At 37.3% G+C, this 19,181-nt stretch overlaps 1 protein-coding gene across 1 annotated transcript; it reads left to right on the top strand.

Annotated features, from left to right (window-relative positions):
• Nucleotides 1-18,737, top strand: chrna6 (cholinergic receptor, nicotinic, alpha 6). The gene is made up of 6 exons (XM_059553946.1): nt 1-211; nt 7,866-8,005; nt 9,275-9,319; nt 10,230-10,339; nt 10,524-11,583; nt 18,566-18,737. The coding sequence occupies exons 1-6, from the start codon at nt 154-156 to the stop codon at nt 18,689-18,691; spliced, it is 1,539 nt and encodes a 512-aa protein (XP_059409929.1). The 5' UTR covers nt 1-153; the 3' UTR covers nt 18,692-18,737.
• Nucleotides 18,738-19,181: the final 444 nt, after the last annotated feature.

Genomic DNA, 19,181 nt, shown 5'->3' with positions numbered 1-19,181 from the left:
CTCACGCGCTTCTTCTGCTGGCGGAAAGCTCAACTCCAGTCACACAACCGGGATCCACAAACGTCCTCTCTACAGTTTGCTCCCTTTCGACTCTTTCACTAATTTGTTACTTTATTTTGGAAAGGGAGACTGACTCCCTACCTGTGACGCTCGATGAATTCTGCGGGGAGAGTCACTTTGTTTTTGCTTTTAATTGTCCTGATAACGCAAGGTAAGTTCAAATGTATTCAAGATTTAATAGATTTTATGAACACAAAAACTTTTAAAATATTGCTTGCTCTGTGTCTTTTGTGCCCACTGACCTCAACAGTAGCCTACTGAGATCAAGTGGGGAAGAAAAAAATATGTATTAGGCTGAATGACAGCTCCTGTCACTGCTTACTGCACCTAGTCTACAGTATGCAAAAATATGCAACTAAAGTGAATGACAATAGATCGCTGTCAGTCACGAATATTCTGCCCCTTTTGGTGTTCCAAGAAACTAAGTGAGAAAGGGTTTGAACAAAATGGTGATAGATAGGCTAATTAATGTAATAATCTTTGGGTTTGTTAATGCGAAGTATCCTAACACAAGTTGACATTCTTAGGTTTGTGTACTTAAATGAGTAATTAGTCTGTTTGCGTGACTGTGACATTCACTTCGTTTCTGTCTATAGGTGAGCTATTTTGCTTTGATAATAATCTAAATAACGATTTATGCCAAAGCGTTACGTTTTAACATAGTCAAATCCGTTCTTCACGCTGTTGGCTTGCGCGTGGAAGGCAGAGTTCCGGGCGCTTATTCGTCTCGCTCGGGAGACACTAACTGCGGGGAATCCGAAGGCTATTTTAGACAACAGCGATAGCATAATTTTGTTTAATCACTGTAAAGCCTTTTATCGGCAGAATAGCTGAGCCCAGTGGCATTGTTGTATTGAAATGCGTGCTAATCACTTCGTTTTCCACTTTCGTCAACACCCGCTTGTGCGTCACAGCGTTGAAATATTTAGTCTTCTCGACTCAAAGAGAAAGCCGTTTACGTATAATTAGCAGCAAGTCCACGTCTGATCGTGCTCACTTGTCACTGAATTAAGTGTCTGCTATAAAATCGTTCTCTTCTTGTTTAGTTTAGCTGGTAAAGCTGAATCTAAATTAGATGGAGGCTTCACTTTTTTGTCACTGCCATGCAATGTGTCACTCAAGAGTGAGTCATACATTTTGGAGATAAACTAAGAAGCATGAAAATACTCAAAAGAAAAAAAAAACAGTTGTCATCCTGTTGAGTTTTCACATTGCTAAATTTCTTACGCTGTTCTGGGCTTGGAAAAGAGGAGCTGTCTGAGGATGAACTTGTGTTCAACTCCAGTTGTATGTCATTCTTGCTGCAAGCATTCTCTCCATGCTGGACTGATCACAAGGCCAACGCATGAAGTGGGGAGCAGGGAAGAGACAGAGAGAGAGATGTTTGGAGAAAGACACCAGAGGGTCTAGGAAAGGTTTCTCAGGAGATAGCACAAATATAAAGGTTTGATAAACACTTAGAGCAAGGGAGAGGTATATGTTTACTCATATAATTTGCAGTCATCTGTGTACCAATTATTTGCAGTGGAATCATTAAATTGTCTATTGATTGTCATCAGTGAGGATGGGCAGCTTATTTTTGTTTTAATTATTTTTTTATTTTATTATATTATTTATTTTATTACCTGCTGCAGAGTTAGACACAAGATCAATAAAATTCAGGTTTTGTAGGGTTAGATGATGAGCTTTAGAACCCCTTTTATGCAGCTGCCAAAAATATGTATTTTGAGACACATTATGCATGTAGTTTCACAAAGTAAGGCAATGGCTTTTTGTGGTAAGCGAAAAATATGAAAGTTTTTAGTTTTGTTCATGTAAAATGATGTACTAAAAGAATAAAGAAAGAGCATTAAACAATTCTATCACACACTAAAATCTATAATTGAGACTAAAAAATATATATATATAAACACAATTGTTTCATTTGAAATGTAGTACAACCGAATGGGAATTCCATTAAAATGCCCAATTAACAAATACCTTTTAATTCTCAACATTTTTGACTTGACCATTGTCCACAGTATTCAAATGCTCCAAGATTTTTCCTTTTGTTGGTGATTTACCGGATAAGGGTTAAGGATATTTAAAAAATATATTTTACTCACCATTTTTATGTGAATCTTTTTGTTATTGTTTAAAAAAGAAAAAAGAAAAAAATATTCATAATAAAAATGCCCCCATAATTATACAATTTTATTCATTTACACTCACATATATATTTCTAATGTTCCAGGCACCTTGGTCATACCCCTAGAATATGTGCATGATTATTTTACTTGGCACCTCTTTTGTGGTCCATATTACTTTGACAGTGACATTTTCAATGTATTTGTCACTTTCTGCAAAAACAACACTAATAGTAAGTAGTAAATATTTATTGTAGTTTTTGCATTTTATCAACATGTTCACACCAGGTGTTACAATGCATGAGACTGGTGTATATATATGTGTGTGTAAAATAATACTGTAGGCTTTGCACGTATATTCAATGTTAGATCTCTCCCAGATCTCCGGGGAGGAACATCCTCTGGGGAGGATTGCTCTTTAATCCACCCAAGCGCTCTTTTTCTATAGCTTCACATCTGTGTTTTGGTGCTGAGGAGAGAAATCAATGATGTTCCAGCAGAGAGAACGGTTATGGGAGGTAAACCCCTCTGCTACAAAAGAGAAAAAGTAAGAAAGCTAGAGAAAGTAAACAAAAGAAAAAAGCAAATATGATTCTTCTCACCCCAAGATTGGGTGTAAAGACATTTCGAATTGTTTCAAATTCGTTTTCTTTCCTTTTCATCCAAGCTTTGCTGCCTCTCTTTCTTCTGCCTTCCTGAGGCTGGTTTATATAGATGATGTCAAAGGTCTTAGAGCCCCAGGACCCTGCAGATGCACAATTTGATATGTTTCAGTGTGATATGAGGTAATGCTCCACTTCATATGTAGGGTGAACTGAGAGAAGAAGAAATTATGATTGCCCTAAGTTTGCCGCGAGACTATCAGAGAAGCTTACCGCTCAAAGAATGAATAACAGTGCTGAAAATATGAAGATTTCCAGGTGGCTTAGTGTCATTCTTCCTGCGTGTGGAATTAGTCACAAACTCACATAGACACACGTCACCCATACTCTTTGTTCCAGATAGCGTGCACACAGACATACACACCACATGCACAGACAGTGACGCAAGTCCTGACAGCACCTCACACACATACAGAAAGAAGCACACAGTCTGCTGTGGAGAACAGGCTCGTGTTTTTTGCTGCAGGCTCAAGTCTCTGGGCAACAAGAACAGCTCACCTGTCGGATTCTATCTGTAATGCTTTTCCTCCACTGACAGAGAAAGACACTGAGTGTCCCGCTCACTTTGAGAGGAAGAGCTATCTCTCTCATTACTTCTAAATGAGGGCATATGTGCTCAGTAGCAGTTCACGAGTGACTTACACACATGACTTTATATTATCACAGATGACTCTTTAGTCTTTCTAACCGATTGAACATTCTTCATAATCATTGCTTCTTCTTGTGTGTTTTTCTGAACATTAATGCATTTTGTATAATATGTTATTGTACTAGCAAGGTCAAGTAGTATTGTTAAAATATATATAGCATTTTTATGATATTCAGGATATCTTGAGATTGATGTATTTTACCTAAACTTGCTTTAAAAGAGTAATTTTAAATAAACCAAAATGTTTAATGCAAGAAAAATTCAAAGTAACACTTTATTTAAAGATTTCCACGTTACGTGTACTTTCTATTATAGTAACAATAAATTATGGATGATTACATGCAAGTAGCTCTAAGCCAAACCCTGATCCTGACCATAACAATATTTAAAGAACATGTAGTTAATTAATATTACTCAGTTCTAAAATGTATTATTACACTGTTAGGACACTTTAAAATAAAGTGTAACCAAATCCAGTTATAAATAACTAACAATTTTTGCCACTGAAATGTAAAATAAAGATGCTTTTGAAACATCTTTTGTTTCAAAAGTTGTAAGATATGAAAGGATTACAAAATGAACTGAATGACTTGCTCTTTAGTAAATTTAATGACCAAAAATTCCACAGTGACTCATACTTTTTGGATGTAATTGTAATTTTAATGGGCTTCACTGCTGAATTAAGTGGACCAAATCAAATGTGATGGGTTTAACTGTTATGAACTGTAATTTTAACGTAAGTACCGCTGCTATTTTTGACCAGCCTCCATCCTCATTGGCTACTGACAGCTCTCTTGCATTTATGTTTCTTATTCTTTCATGTGAATTGGACTCTAAAATGAATACATATGATGTAATTGACAGAATTTGTGAGTAGTATCTTGGACATAAAATGTGGATTAATCCTTATCCTAACTTTCATCCTTGCAAGTTTTAGTAAATACTTAGAATCTTCCCAGTTACGGATATAATCTTGTTCAGGAATGGAGACGTTATGTTGAACATGACTGACTGAAAGGGAACTTCCAAACTCACCAAGCTCACTTCACAATAATGTATAGTTAAAACATTCCTTAAAGAGATTGTGCTCCCAAAAGTTTACTCACCCTCATGTCATTATATACCCTCATGTGTATATTTGAAAAATATCTACTTGACAAACAATGGAAGTCAATGGCAGTAAACTTGGTTATCAACATTTTTCAAAATATCTTCTATTTTGTGTTCTTCAGAAGAAAAAAAGTCAAGGTTTGCAACATCATGAGGGTAAGTTAATCAAAAATCATTTCACTTATGTTGGACTATCCTTTTAAGTTTCCCACCAGGGTCTGTTTAAAAGTTCAACTTTAAGAGACTTTATGGTCCATGTGGACACTGTTCTACTTTAATTTAAAAGGGTTATCTTAAGCTTTATGGGGTTAAAAAACTAACTCTAAACTTCAACTCTCCACTTTGTATCTTATGTATTTGAATGAGGGTTAAGTCTGTTTAATTAATGAAAGCTGGGCTTTGCTATCCTTGGCTAAACCCATTAACAGAGGGGGCCATTGGAGAGTTAACTAGTTAAAGTAATTAGAAGAGGAAAGTAAGAGCCATACACGCGTGAGACAGCAGAACCGAACTCTCAGTGTACATGAATGTGTCTGGTTATTTAAATTCATGGCAACTAATATTCTAAAAGACTCACTGCATTCCGTCCTATTCTATTTTTCTGCTAGAAGGTCATAACTGCAAAGTATTGTTTACAAAATGCAGTTGAAGTCAATTTATGAAGCAGTTATATCACCAAAGCTTATAAAGGTCATAATGCCACTTATTTATGATTACATTATTTCTTGAAACCACATATAATACAATTCAGTATACTGTCTTCACACATCTTGTTTTTTTACATGATAACTATGATAAACTATAAGTCTTAAAATTCTTAACTTAAATCAAAATTGCTGAACGTTTATGCTTACCAAGATGAAGTTGACTTTGTTTGTTCATTGGAACAGATTTGAAGAAATTTAGCATTATGTCACTTACTCACATGTGGATCTTCTGTAGTGAATGGGAGCCATCAAAATGAGAGTTCAAACAACTGATAAAAACATCACAAGTTGGCATCGATAGCTTCGTGGTTAGTGTGTCGACAAATACTACGCACAACTACGTGTCAGGGGAAACGGGCTGGATTCAGTTGCGGGTTTACACTGAGCTTTATTGAACACAGATAAGACAAGGCAGATGAGTATCGTTCCACAGTTTAACTCGTGCGGCAGCCGAGACCCAGAGAAATGAGAGCTGGAATCTTCTTGGAGTACTGCATTCGTGAGAACAAGAGTCAGAGCAAAACAGCAAAAGACACTGGAGCCTGAAGACAAAACAAGACAAGGTGAGTACACAGACCAGCTCGAGCTATTGGTAAGCATTACAACAGTCTGGCAATGAACAGCGAAACACAGGGAATTATAAAGGGAGAAAATTAGAAGAGCATTGAGAAGAGGTGGCAAACAATTAAGGTTAACAATGGAGAAACAAGGAGGGCGGGGAAAACTCAAATCAAACAGGTGGACACAGAGAGCTGTCAAACCATCCAAACACACACTCACAACCCCAAAAGGCAGGTGATTAGCCCCAAACCCTGACACTACGCTCACGGCGCCCTGATTTCAATTTCGTCTCGTCTGAATCAGGAGAGAAATATACACAGATCAAGCACCATTCTGAACAGATATGATGGTGGAATTTGATGTGAAAGCACAACAGGCGATTTAATTATTTATTTTTTTTACCTGAAGGAAGCATTATTATTAATTATTATGTATTTATTTATGTAATTATTATGTATTTGGCCAGAAGTGACGGTTTAAAATTAAAATGCTTTAATAATGGATTTGTTTCTTACAAGGATTTTAACTTTACAAGGCATTAATTGATGGACTGGAGTTGTGTGGATTATTTATGGACTTATTCTGCTGTCTCTACAAAGTATAGTATAGGGCCTCAACAACAATTTACCAGCAGACTCTGTTTTGTGCGAATCTCTTCAGCTGGGCCCATGACCCCCTGGCTGCCTTCATCTTTGCTTCCGTGAAACATCTCCAAGTCTGTTTTGGCCTACCCGCTCTTCTCTTTCCTTGTGGGTTCCACTCCAGTGCTTGTTTGGTGATGTTGTTAAAGCTCTTGCGGAGAGTGTGACCTATCCAATTTCCTCTTTTGTATTTCTTGGCCAACAGGCAGCTGATTTGTTTCCTCCCACAAACTGGAGTTAGAGATCTTTTCTGGCCATCTGATGTGTAATATATAAAGGAGGCAATTGTTACTGGAGGTCTGGAGTTTGTTTGTGGCTGTTTTTGTTAGTCTCCAGCAAGTCTGTGGACTATTGTGTTGTTTTTATCAGCTGTTAGGACTCTCTTTCTGATGGCACGCATTCACTGCAGAGGATCCATTGATGAGCAAATTATGTAACTGCTTCTGTTTATACTTTTTGCATCAGTAAAATTAAACGTCATATGTGATTGCATGTTAGACGCTAACCTGTTTTTGACTTCTCCCATGTTCTATAGCATTCATTCAGACTTGTCTAGCTCCATCATTGTGCATTATTTTAATGTGATTCCATTTTCCACTTGACTACACCTGGTCTCTTTGGTAATAGTTGATGATGACCTCTAACATTGAGAGCTATGTTTGGTACACTTAGAGTGTCTGCTAGGACATTGGCTCTGACCCTGAGGAATGTGCTAAAAGCAACAAGAGTGCACACACTCACATACTGTATTTACACAAACACACATTCAAAATATAAAGAAAAATAAACAGAGTGTGGGCATAGTAACAAAAACAACACAATTATGCTTAATTAAAGGGTTATTTCATCCAAAATGGTATCAAAAATATCTTAACTTGTTTTCCGAAGAGGAACAGAGGTTTTACGGGCTTGGAACAACATGAGGGTAAGTAATAAGTGGCATAATTTTCATTTTGGGGTGAACTATCCCTTTAAATGGATTATTAATATAGTTGACAAAATAGTGCTGATTGTTTGAAATAGAGGCTCTTTGGCATATACGTGTATAAAATTATTTGATGATTTTTAGATTCGGACTGAAGCCAACAGATGTTGTTAGATGACTGGCAGCTTTGTCAATGGAAAGTACACTGTATATAACTCAACTACTGTTGCTGATGTATAGCACTCCTGATACTGAATGTTATATTGCATGCTTCTCGTTCTCTGTAGTTCCTGTTTCACCACCCACTGTATTATGAATGAAGTCTATCCCTGGGTCCCACCCAGTACACTGCATACTAAAGTACATTTCTATTCCTTTGTGTGTGTGTGTGTGTGTGTTTATCTTGGTATGTGCGTTTGTGCAGATTGTTTCTCATCTAAAGGAGAAGACAGGTTGTTTCGTCGTTTATTCAGGAGGTATAATCAGTTCATTCGGCCAGTGGAAAATGTGTCTGACCCCGTCACAGTGGAGTTTGAGGTCTCTATCTCACAGCTTGTTAAAGTGGTAAGAAAACCTGTGTCCACTGCCTCAAAATACATAACCTGCTTCTTGTCCAAACACTGGGTTTGAGATGAGATTTATGCCTTTAAAATTGTTTCTTGACCTGAATCAAGGATTATACAATATATTACATTGTTAACCAATATTAGTGTTTTTGAAGTATTAGCTGTTATTAGTTTTTTTTTTACATTTATAATAAAAATACTGGATATTGTTCACACTTTACTTGCTATTTTTACATTTAGATTTCATGTTCCATAATCTGACATTCATTTAAATATTTAAAACCAATTGAATGACAGTGTTAAATGTGATCTTTAGCAAAATCTCATTATGAATATACATTATAATGTGATGCCTGAATTCTAAATTGCCTAAATGCCTAAATTCACTAAATGCCTAAATTCACTTGTAGCATTTAAAACAATGGATTGTTTAGGATTATAACATTTATTTAGAAAACAAATGTGGATATTTAATATTGATTATTGTCTGACATTATATACACTTATGAGTAATGGTCAGACTTGTATTATTTGTGCATCTTTGTGTATTTTTCTAAAGAATGGACTCAAATCATCACATTATTTCATGCTTGTGGAAAGAATCAGGCAAAGCTTAGACAATAGTGTCAAGCACTAGAGAATTCTAGTCCACTTTAGTTAAAGTGTACAAATTTAAGCTCAAACAAATACAAGCACAGAAGACTTTTTGACCTCTTTAAAAAATTATATTTTGTGAGTTTTTGTTTTTTTTAATGGAAAAAAAGGAAATTTGCTCCGCAGGTGGCATCCTGTGAGAGGAATTCTGTGCTGTTTTTTTTTTTTTTTTTTTTTTTTTCCTTTACTATGGTCAGAGAGAGCAATTGAGTTAAAAGCCTTTGTGCCCCACTGTTACAGGAAGTAGTACAGACGCCTGAGAGATTAACAAGCTATAACCCACCACACTAGAGAACACAATTCTGGATTATAGATTATAATCTTTAAAAATTTTCTCAACAGGCATTTATTTTCAGATTTTTCTTGTAAATATGCAGGACCTATTAGTACTGTTGATGGTACTGTGATGAATGAATTGAAGCTAGTAGATGAAAGTTCTCCAAAGTACCTCCAAACCCCTTTTCTTGCCAGACCTCTATTACACATTAGACAAGAACAGTATTGATTTTTTTTTTTTTTGCCAGAACACATTCCATTCTAAATAATAGAGGATGGCTTTCTTTCTTTCTGACAGTTTTTGTCTTTGCCCCTTCCTGTGTCTTTCTCTCTCTAGGATGAAGTCAATCAAATCATGGAAACAAATCTGTGGCTGAGACATGTAAGTAATTCTTGTGTGCAGCATTTAGGCCATGTGCACATTTTTGTGTTAACACAGGTCTAATCTTCTTTGTGTCTTGTACCACTGTCAGTAAGAATGTAAGAAGAATATGTGTATAGCAAAAACGTACAAAGGAGGGGCTTGAGTAATGCAGGGGAAGAAAAATACAGTACATTTTATATATATGGAGCAGATGAGTAGGTGGAAACAGGACACCATGAAAAAGAAAAAAAAATATGAATAATATAAAACTTAGAGGTTGCACAGTAGATATCGCCAAAAAAAAAAGAAAAAGAAAGAAAGAAAGAGGTTAAAAAGATTATTGTGTTTATAGTTGAGAGTGATTTGTGTGTGTGATACATTGTGCAATATTGTTACAAAGATTGTGTTGCCCTAGCTTGGTTTGGAGTTGCGGAGGGTTCTGGATTTGGATGAATATTTGCTGAATTTTTCGGAGAATTTGTGTGCTTTTGTTAAGCCCTGTAGTATTGTACAATAAGTCTGTGCAATCCCTGATAGCAGGATGCTTAATATCACTGAACACAGACAGATCATCAGTCAACATATCTCTTCACAGATATGTCATCAAACCACAAATTGAGACAGAAATGGGCACAAATACACAACTATACACATTTACATCTTAGTATACACATTTGTTAACGAACCTCAATAAACAACATGCCTGCTCAAGCAGAAAATGTGTTTTCTTTTTTCACTGCTGATGAAGAAATGCACATACAAAAATAAAGGCTGTGACAGGAAAAAGATGACACATGTAGATGTACTGTAGATGGCAGATTAGAATTGTATCACGTGTATGGGCAACAAAGCTTGAAGCATTTGCGTTAATCTATATTTTATGGCTTAAGCATAAAATTAAAATTTTATTTTTGTGATATTATCATAGATATGGAATGACTACAAGCTGAAGTGGTCACCTGCAGAGTTTGATGGAATTGAGTTCATCAGAGTACCATCAAATAAAATCTGGAGGCCTGACATTGTACTTTACAACAAGTGAGTGGAGTCTTCTTACCAAACTTTCAACTTCAGTGAATTTAAGTTTATAGTAATTTTGGGGATATTTCCAGGACCTTTTTTATTTAGACCCAAACAAACATGATCAGAGCTAGCAGTCTGAGAAAATGAAATATGAATGCATTAGCATTCATAACATTTAAATGTTCTTTTTCTGGGACAGTGCTGTTGGGGACTTCTTGGTGGAGGACAAAACCAAAGCTCTTTTGAAATATGATGGAACCATCACTTGGGTCCCTCCTGCAATCTTCAAATCATCCTGCCCTATGGACATCACGTACTTCCCTTTTGACTATCAGAATTGCTCTATGAAGTTTGGTTCCTGGACCTATGACAAGGCCAAGATTGACCTGGTACTTATTGGCTCAAAGGTAAACCTTAAAGATTTCTGGGAGAGTGGAGAGTGGGAGATCATTGATGCACCCGGTTATAAACATGACATCAAGTACAACTGCTGTGAAGAGATCTACCCAGACATAACCTACAGTTTTTACATACGGCGACTGCCCCTCTTCTACACTATCAACCTTATTATTCCCTGCCTCCTCATCTCCTTTCTGACAGTACTCGTCTTCTACCTTCCATCAGACTGTGGTGAGAAAGTGACATTGTGCATCTCTGTACTCCTCTCTCTTACTGTGTTCCTTCTTGTCATTACGGAAACCATCCCGTCCACTTCACTCGTGATCCCTCTGATAGGCGAGTACCTTCTCTTCACAATGATTTTCGTCACCCTCTCTATTGTCATCACCGTCTTTGTACTGAATGTGCACTATCGCACCCCTATGACCCACACTATGCCTTGCTGGGTCCGTACTGTCTTTCTCCGAGCTTTACCCCGCATTATGCTCATGCGCCGACCTCTCGATCTATCAGAGTCTTCTGGAAAAGGAGGACTAGAAAGTGGGGGCTCGTCCGGGACTGGAGCAGGAAGAGGAGGAGAGGGAAAGAAGAGGAAAAACAGTGGATCTCAGCAGGGAGCAATGAACTCTTTGGAATTTGGAGAAGGGAAAGCAGCATTAGAAGGCAAGAAAGGAGGATGCCCATGTCACCCAATGAAAGAGGCAACTGAGGGGGATTGTGGGAAAGTGAGTCGTCAGTTGAATCCACAGGCTATTAACACAGTTGTGGCTTTTTCTGTGGTGTCACCGGAGATCAAACAGGCTATTGAGAGTGTGAAGTACATTGCTGAAAACATGAGGAGCCGCAACAAAGCCAAAGAGGTAAAGTGGTTCCCATTCCCATTCAGTCAACTCGGTACAACACATTGACTATAAGGAATTGTGCTCTCTGGATAAGTACACTGTCAAAAATGTTATTCCTTGATATGGAACTTGGATCCACATGCAGAGCTTTTCCATACCAGCAAAGATTAGTCAGATTAATGTCAGCTGGACAGCAAACTGAACTTGTGTGTCTGCTTGGGCTGATGGCCCCTATGATAGTAGAAGTCAAATTAGGCTTCATGTTGGTGTAAGCTTTTCAGTTTTTTTCCAGCCATCTGTGTATATCATATTCACAGGATGGTGGGAGTGACATCTCAAGGCCCATAGAAGGATCCCCTTTTACACTGGGAATTCCGCAGGGTTCTGTTTTGCAAAATAGTGACAAAAGGCACCACAATGGGGAACCATGTAATGTCTCCTAGAGGGGTGTGACTAATTACACAAGCTACACTTCCTAGAATTACTGGTAGTCTTTGTCTCCCAATATAAAGGTCAACATGTTCTGATCAGAACAGACAATACAACTGTTGTGTCTTACATAAGCTAAATGGGACATCTGCACCAAGCAGGGGCGGACCTTGTGTCAGGAAATGGCATCTTCAAAGGTGAACACAGATCTTCTATGTCAGTATAGGTCTCTTTGAATTGTGCGGAAATGTGAGGGTCCTATGTTTTTATACCAAAACAGATTAGTGTGCTTCTCTAGGAAATGATGCATCTGTGCATCAATGGCCCAAGGCTATTCATTTATGCATTTATTTTTGTACCCTCAAAAGCATGGTATGCTAACCATCATCAAACTTCTAGTAGAACAGCCTTGGTGTTTCCTATTTGCGAACAGATCTGCACAGCCAACCAAAAGGGAAATTATGCATCCCTAACCAGAGCTGTGGGCTTTTGAGGTCAGTGTTGTTTCCACGGTTCACAATGGTAAAGTCTTCTCTACAAAAAGTATTTATTTTCCATTCTTCTGAAAATCTAGCAGAACTATCGGAATGTCATAAGGAAATCTGTGGGTTTCCTTTGAGAGATGTTAGGTGCATCAGAATAACTAATTCAACTATATGTCTAGGACTTTCAGATTGTTTGATTAACTCTTTGTCTGTTTTGCCAATCTGGCTCATTGTACATTGTAGCCTAAGAAACGTCTCTCACTGAATTGTGGAGGCTCTTGGCATATAACAGCCTGAGTGAGTGCACAGTCATTCAACTCGTGGGATGGCTGTTTCTGAGCTGTCATATTAATTCCTGTTCTATATTTTCTAGATTCATTGGGCATGAGCGTTGGTCCTGTAGTCAATGTGTTGCACAGAGCAGAGCAACTATATATATATATATAACTATGAATACATAACAACTGTCCCAGAAGCAGGGGAACGATGTTCAACACATCACAGTCTCTCTCTACCGTAGCTACCGTGAAACGCCTCCTTGAACAATAGGCATAATTTACAAAGCAGTATTTGTATTCCTGCCTGGTGGATGTAGCTACCTGGCATCGCTGTGTGTTAATGGCTTTCAGGCATGCATTTCTGGTCTGATTTCCAATAGTTAATGTGTTGTACCTTGTTTCCCTCTGGGAAAAGTAATAATTTGCTTAATTGTACCTTTACTCACATGACAAGGCATGCACTCAATCTGTCAGTCATTGTTCCATCTGTTTGTCCATTCACATGTTAAATGCCCATTGGATAATGGATATGACTCAAATTCCAACATCATGTCATGCTTTGGTTGTACTGCCCTCACAAGGACAGGTTATAAATCACAGACATCTAGCATAAGCAGGAGCGGTTCTAGGGGGTGGCCGGGAGCTGGCAGTTCCCCCCGTCAACAAGCTTGGCCCCCCCTTCCCCCCTTAATTTTGTAGTCATATCACACCAAACAGTTTTGGGTGAAATGTGCAGTTTGTCCTGTAAACTATATGCTAAAAAAGAAAAACATCACCAGCTGCTAAATTGAAATCTGTGTTCCGTGGTTGGCACAGTGCCAGAGACACACATGTTTTTAAAGCACTGTGCATTATAACCAGTCACCAGTGTTGGGGAAGCTACTCTGAAACTGCAGCTTGACCAGCTACAAGCTACTCATAAATTAAAGCAGTTAAGCTACATTCAAGCTATCCTTCTGAAAAGTAGCTAGCTACATTGAAACGACTTATTATTAATTTTGGTTTACATTTAACATTACAAATAACTAAATAATTGTTAATGAAGAATTACAATTAATTACAATTACAATTGATAAAATGTATTAAATATTTGGGGTTTAAAACAACATACTGTAATGCAATCATGATTTCAAAGAGTAGGGGGAATACAGGTTGATTGGGACACTTTTCCAAGCAATTTCAATGACAAAAGTGTCCCAATCATTTGATTTTGTAAACTATCTGATACACACAATATTAAAATAGGCTACTGGGTCCCACTTTATATTAGGTGGCCTTAACTACCATGTACTTACATAAAAAATAAGTACAATGTACTTATTGTGTTCATATTGTATTGTAAAACACTTTTGCTGCTATTGAGGTGGGATAGGGGTAAGGTTAGGGAGAGGGTTGGAGGTATGGGTAAGTTTAAGGGTGGGTTAAGGTGTAAAGTATGCGTCAACAGTGTAATTATAAATGTAATTACAGAAAATGTAATTATGGATGGATGGATGGATGGATGTAATTACATGTAGTTTTTTTTTTAAATATAAGTACAATGTGAAAACATGTATGTACACAATAAGTACATTATACTACATTATTAATTAAAATGTAAGTACATAGTAGTTAAGGCCACTTAATATAAAGTGGGTCCCTACTGCATAGTTATGTTATCTTAAACTGTCTGTCAACGTGCAAAATTGCTGCTAACGTAATATCGATGCAAGAACAAAATGTATGCAATTTAAAGTGGATACAGAGGAGTATGAATGTACAAATTACAGTTGATTCAGGTGAAATATCCACTCCTTTACATCCTTTGCAATATTATCATATGATATCTTGTCGTTGGAAAGACTGTAAAGCTGCATGATGTGTGATATCACAACAGAAGGCAGTAATGGTCAAATTTATTTTGTGATCTAGTCAGAAGAAGATGCTTTGTGCGCTGTTTCAATGCATTAAAGGCTTGTGACTTGTCAGAGCGCAAAACGGAATCTAGCGTTTGGTCACACTACATCACTACTTGCTGGAAAAAGTAGTTAGCTACTTGAAAAGCTCCACTGTTTTAAAAGTAGCGTTGCTACTGTAAAATTTAGTTATGCTAGTAGTTTCACTACTTGTGGCCTTGCCCCACCGTATCTCACCGAGTTGCTGCACCCCTACATTCCCACTCCTGACAGTGCCTAGAACTAGGCTAAAACTCAGAGGAGAAAGAGCTTTTGCTGTTGCAGCTCCAAAACTATGGAATGAACTGCCACTACACATCAGACAAGTCTCCTCACTCTTTCATTTTAAATCTCTGCTTAAAACCCATCTTTTTACTCTGGCTTTTAACACCAGGTAATCGTGATTAATGTGATTTAAATGTGTTGTGTGGGTAGTGCATTTTATTTATTTGATTTAATTTTACTTATATCATTTCATGTTGTTTTATCTTATTCTATTACTTTTATCTTATTGTGTTTATCTTTTTATCCTATTGTGTCTTTTATTGTTGTGGTGTACAGCACTTTGGAAACCTTGTGTTTATTTAAATTGTGCTATATAAATAAAGCGGATTGGATTGGATTGGATTGGATTGGATTGGACTTGTAGCTAGCTACTCCCCAACACTGCCAATCACATACGATTCTGTTGAGTATATGAATGCAAGGACCAATCAGAAGCATTCAGATCAGTCACTGTGCATGCTGGCCGACTGAATTCTCTGGCTAATTCTCTCATTAGAAACAACAAAGTGAAGATGTATAAATGTAAGATATTAATTTCACAGTGTAAACAGCTTTAGAGATTATTATGGGAGTTTTTGAGAGTGCTGGAGCTCGCTGGACTGAAGTGGAAATGTTATTTGCTCTCAGTTACTGTAACACACAGACTCGGGGATAGAAGGGTAAAGGTTAACAGGTTTATTTTAAAACAGAAAATGATGAATATCGGGAAAGATGCAGGGGAGAGAAACCAGAGGAGGTGTTGAGCAGGGTTTTGATGACTGGGCTGGATGTAGATTTTCTCTGTAACGACAGTGGGGTGACCAGTATGAGGGAATCGTTGCACACACCTCGGGGGAAACACAGGAGAGGAGATCTTGCTGGAGGAACATTGGGGTCTAGGAGGCTAGTTCTGACAAAGAGGGAGGTGGAGAGGTTAGTAGAGAGTCAATGCTAGTAGCTTGTAACTGGGAGGTTTCCACTGTGCAGTTACAAGATCAGACAACTGAAGGTGACTGAGGTATGTGCTTTTAAAGGTGGTGAGTGAATGAGATCAGGTGCAGTTGATTAAATGATTGGATGGTGAACAGGTGCTGGAGTTTAATGCTCGAGTGAGGGAGTGTGGGTGATGATGAGCCTGACTTGTCACTGTTACAGGCCAATTAGTAACAATGAATCAATGTTTTTATTAAATTCACATTAAATAAAAAGTCAGTCATATTAAAAATATTTAATGGTATGACACCTATTATCTGTTAATTAAGTAAAAAGACAGCTTTTTATGCACAGTGAATACAGGTGCATCTAAAAAATATCTTAAAAATTCTAAAAATATTCCAATATTGAATATTCCATTTTGAGCTTGCTTAGTTTGATTAATTTTGAGTATAAATACTGAGTTGCAACCACAATTATGGGAAAGACTACTTACTTGACAGTTGTCCATAAGACAATCATCAACACCCTCCACAAGGAGGGTAAGCCACAGAAGGTCATTGCTGAAAGGGTTGGCTGTTCACAGAGTGCTGTATCAAAATATATTAATAGAAAGTTTACTGGAAGGAAAACGTGTGTTAGGAAAAGGTGCACAAGCAACAGGGATGACCACAGCCTTGGGAAGATTGTCAGGAAAAGCCAATTGAAGAACTTGGGAGAGCTTCACAAGGAGTGGACTGAAGCCGAAGTCAGACATCTTCAGGAAAAGGGCTACAGCTGTAACATTCCTAGAACCAAGCCACTCCTGAACCAGAAAAAAACATCAGAAGCATTTCACCTAGGGTAAGGAGAAAAAGAACTGGATTGTTGCTCAGTGGTCCACAGTCCTCTTTTCAGATGTAAGTAAATTTAGCATTTCATTTGTAAATCAAGGTCTGGAATCAAGACCGGAGAGGCACAGAATCCAAGCTGCTTGAAGTCCAGTGTGATGTTTCCGAAGTTAATGATGATTTGGGTGCTGTGACGTCTGCTGGTGTTGATCGATTGCTTTTTATCAAGTCCAAAGTCATGCAGCCATCTACCAGGAGATTTTGGAGCACTTTATGCTTCCATCTGCTGACAAGCTTTATGGAGATGCTGATTTTCTTTTCCAGCAGGACTTTAGCACCTGCCCACAAAGTGCATTTTTTGAGAAACTTAATTTTTTATTTTCCTAAGCTGTAAGTCATAACCATCAGAATTAATACAAAAAACTCTTGAAATTTTTTACAGTTTGTGTGCCATGAATCTAAGAAAGTTTGCTTTTTTGAATTAAATTACAAAAATAAAGAACTTTTCTATGATATAAACATTTTTAGAGGTACACCTGTAGATTTCACTATTAGGCTACTTTGCCCATCGCCTATTATAGATCAACTAGCGTAATCTATAAAGGTGCAAAATGCATTATATATAAAATACATATTTCAGAATCAAGATATTTCATGATATATTTTGGGAATATTTCAAATAAAATAAAATTATAAAACCCCTGCTGAAAAAAACAATAGACACGATTACAAAATGTGTAATGGTTTTACTGGTTATAATGGGACTTTGGTTTTATGGGAAACTGTAATGGGTCTTGTTGGTCTCTACTTTTAATTGGTTGCCTTTAATAGGTGGCTTGTTAAAACCAATAAATCCTAATGGAATATGTCCCAAAGCACACTACAGAAATTTTACAGACGTTTTAATGGTTAAAAGTTGATGTTTGTAATGTGTGTAGTGTTTATTTGTAGTGACTACCATAAAAATGTTCTTTGATGGTTTTATTTTACTTTTATGTTTTTCATTAGGGACGTAAGCCTGTAACAGTTACACAGTGGTATTGTGGCTGCTGTGAATTACATGACAAGCATGAGAGTCCCCCCAAACCCTTCATTTGGCCTCCTCAAAAATAATAAGTGTATGATGCATGATTATAATGACAAATAAATGAAACATGATGAAACATTAATTTTAGTTGAAATTGGTCTTATTATAATTACTTATAGAGATTGCAGTTATACATGACATGGTGAAAAATGACTGAATAAGTAATACTAGTAGGTTAAGATGAATTTTAAAATTGTGCCCCTAAAAGCACAAGTGGCCCCTTTCTGGCCCTCCCAGTTACTTTGGTCTAGAACTGCCCCTGAGCATAAGCTTACGGAAACGACTCAGCTGCTCTCAGTGGAAATGTTTACTGAGTGATTCACTGACAATAAGTTCTTTAGATCCCACAGTCGAGACATCATACTTTGATATGGAAAGTCTCACCACTTCATCCTTCATCTTTACTCTTGACTCAGAGCCTCACTACTGAATCACATTAGCATTGTAATGCTCCCAGTGCCTAAATATGTGAAGGGAAAATGTTTTGCATAGCTCAGCTTATAGTAGCACAATCTAATTAAGCTTATCCCCATGTAGTGTGAATAAAGCATTCTGGACACTCAGCAGACCTGGTTTTCATTCATTCTCATCATCTCGTTGCCATTTTCTCCTCCATTTAGCTTGCTTTCCTCATGTTCAAATTTTCCTTCTTTCTCTCATTTTCGTTCCCTGTTACCTCAATCCTGTCTTTTCTTTCATTTATTAACCTTCCATCTCTGCTTTTTTCCCTCTGTTTTATTGTGTGCCCTTTCTCTCGTAGGTGGAGGATGATTGGAAATATGTTGCCATGGTGATTGACCGCATCTTCCTTTGGGTCTTTGTGCTGGTGTGTGTGCTGGGAACTATGGGCCTCTTCCTGCAACCTTTGATTGGCTTCTTCTCATAATTAACTATGCCAGCTTGCCTGTTCTAACTGACATGCTCTATATGTAATAAGTATCACAAGTGTTCCGTCGCTACAACAAAATTATCCTAAACTATATACTGGTGTTCTTGCGCAGCAAATAAATAATCAGGTGTTCTGTTTTTCTCTTTGCCACAAATCAATTGGAGACTTAAAGACTGCTTTTTGCCTTTTTAACCATCAATCACTCCAAGTGAACTCTCTAAACACCTTCCTGAAGCACTGAAATGTCTATAAGAAGACTAATTAGACTGACTTGTGTTCTGTGTCCACTGCTCAAAATTTACATTCCACTTACAATCAAGTCAAGTCAAGTCACATTTATTTATATAGCGCTTTAAACAAAATACATTGCGTCAAAGCAACTGAACAACATTCATTAGGAAAACAGTGTGTCAATAATACAAAATGATAGTTAAAGGCAGTTCATCATTGAATTCAGTGATGTCATCTCTGTTCAGTTTAAATAGTG

The sequence above is a fragment of the Carassius carassius genome, chromosome 7 (assembly GCF_963082965.1).
Source record: "Carassius carassius chromosome 7, fCarCar2.1, whole genome shotgun sequence".
NCBI classification, from domain to species: domain Eukaryota; kingdom Metazoa; phylum Chordata; class Actinopteri; order Cypriniformes; family Cyprinidae; genus Carassius; species Carassius carassius.
This window is presented reverse-complemented; position numbering and strand designations above follow the sequence as displayed.

Excerpts from the sequence above, each read along its gene's own strand:
- chrna6 (XM_059553946.1), top strand. The coding sequence starts at position 154 with ATGAATTCTGCGGGGAGAGTCACTTTGTTTTTGCTTTTAATTGTCCTG. Across the intron at positions 9,320-10,229 it reads CAAATCTGTGGCTGAGACAT|ATATGGAATGACTACAAGCT; the intron begins GTAAGTAATTCT and ends ATATTATCATAG. Across the intron at positions 11,584-18,565 it reads GCCGCAACAAAGCCAAAGAG|GTGGAGGATGATTGGAAATA; the intron begins GTAAAGTGGTTC and ends TTTCTCTCGTAG.